The 1,587-nt window shown below is 61.5% G+C and overlaps 1 protein-coding gene across 1 annotated transcript in view; it reads left to right on the forward strand.

Annotated features, from left to right (window-relative positions):
• Positions 1 to 1,269: 1,269 nt before the first annotated feature.
• AMSG_12461 (uncharacterized protein) overlaps positions 1,270 to 1,587 on the forward strand; it is a gene marked incomplete at its 5' end in the record, with an annotated part of 2,312 nt that continues 1,994 nt past the window's right edge. The window contains one exon of the mRNA XM_013897150.1: positions 1,270 to 1,584. Coding sequence (XP_013752604.1) covers positions 1,270 to 1,584 — 315 coding nt within the window. The remainder of the gene's footprint in view (positions 1,585 to 1,587) is intronic.

Here is a 1,587-nt window from a genome sequence, read left to right on the forward strand (position 1 = left end):
CGATGACCATTTACCCCCTCACGTCATGTCGTAGCCATTGCCGCAGGCTCATCGGCGCTCCACCGTGGCCATCGCCCCGATCGCAATCAGCATCATCACAGAGACCCCCGCCCGCCGCACAGCATCCGCACTTTCCCACAACATGTCGTCCTTCCTACAGGCACACGTCCAGCAGACGTGAAAGTCGCACAGCATGTAGTACCCATCACCATCGCATCGGAACTGATGATTGCCGAGACAGACCACAGGCTCAAGCCGCATGGCGCTCGACCTCATCCATCCTCACGCGGGACACCAGCTTCGACATCGACCATGATCCCCATCGATCAGCCGAGCCCAAGGACAGATCGGGCATCTCACAGTGCCTGTACCAAGTGCGCTCGGCCATCTCCAGCTCCCAACCAGCCGATCGCCCCGCTCGCTTGACGGCTCGAGATGTCCTCGCATCTATCGCGCTCGCCATCTCTGCCTGCCGGATCACGTCAATCAGCACAGTGACCCACCCCCGGCGTTCGGCCGGCCAAGCCCAACCAGCCCATCAGCAGAAGTTAGGCAAGACCGAGGCGCAGTGGCCAGCAGACGTTGATCGAGACACCCACAAGCACAGCAGCGTGTTGGGCATGTCCGCAGAATTCATCGACGACGTCTGGCGGAGGGACGAGTTGGAGAGAGGCCGACGGAGAGGCATGCCCTGGAGAGGGAAGAGCGAGATCATTGCGGAGGTGATCAAGGCAGAGACCCATCCGACGGAGCGGGTGGAAGGGGCGGGCGGTGGCGGGTGGTGGCAGGGCTTCCCGGCAGACGGGGCAGGGAAGGGCACGACGTCACAGTGCCGAGATTGACGTCAGTGCCGGGACGACCAATGGAGGGTGACGGGGTGGTCTGACGGGAATGATGGATACGGGACCATGGGGATGTATAGAGGGTGATCGAGAGGATGTACAAGTGGGGAATGAGTATGGTGGGGGTGTCTGAGTGGTGGAGGGGGCTGTGATCCTGCCTGACACGATCAGAGTCAACTCTTTTGGATGGCTTTGATTTCTGCCGAATGGCTGTGTGAGTGGGTGGGTCGCGGGGGGGTATGGGGAAGGTGGGGAAGGCACTCCTCTCTATCTGACAGAGTGGAGAGGGAGTATGGCTGCGAATGGTGCTGGACGGAAGGTGGACGTGAAGAAGGCGAGGACGGTGGAGGAGGTGAGGAGGGCTCTGGGGAATGGCGTGGGCGTGGGCGAGGTGGGGGCGAGTTACAATGAGTCCTTCACCGACGCCATGGCCATGGTGGTGGCGGAGATGTGCCCCAACCTCACAACCCTCGACTTGTTTAGCTGCTCCAACATCACCGATGCGGCAGTGGTGGCGGTGGCCGGTGGCTGCCCCAACCTCACAACCCTCAACTTGTTTAGCTGCTCCAACATCACCGATGCGGCAGTGGTGGCGGTGGCCGGTGGCTGCCCCAACCTCACAACCCTCTACTTGGAATACTGCTCCAACATCACCGATGCGGCAGTGGTCGCCCTCGCCGGTGGCTGCCCCAACCTCACAACCCTCGGCTTGGACAACTGCTCCAACATCACTGATGCGGCAGTG

This window comes from Thecamonas trahens (genome assembly GCF_000142905.1).
Source record: "Thecamonas trahens ATCC 50062 unplaced genomic scaffold supercont1.102, whole genome shotgun sequence".
Taxonomy (NCBI): Eukaryota; order Apusomonadida; family Apusomonadidae; genus Thecamonas; species Thecamonas trahens.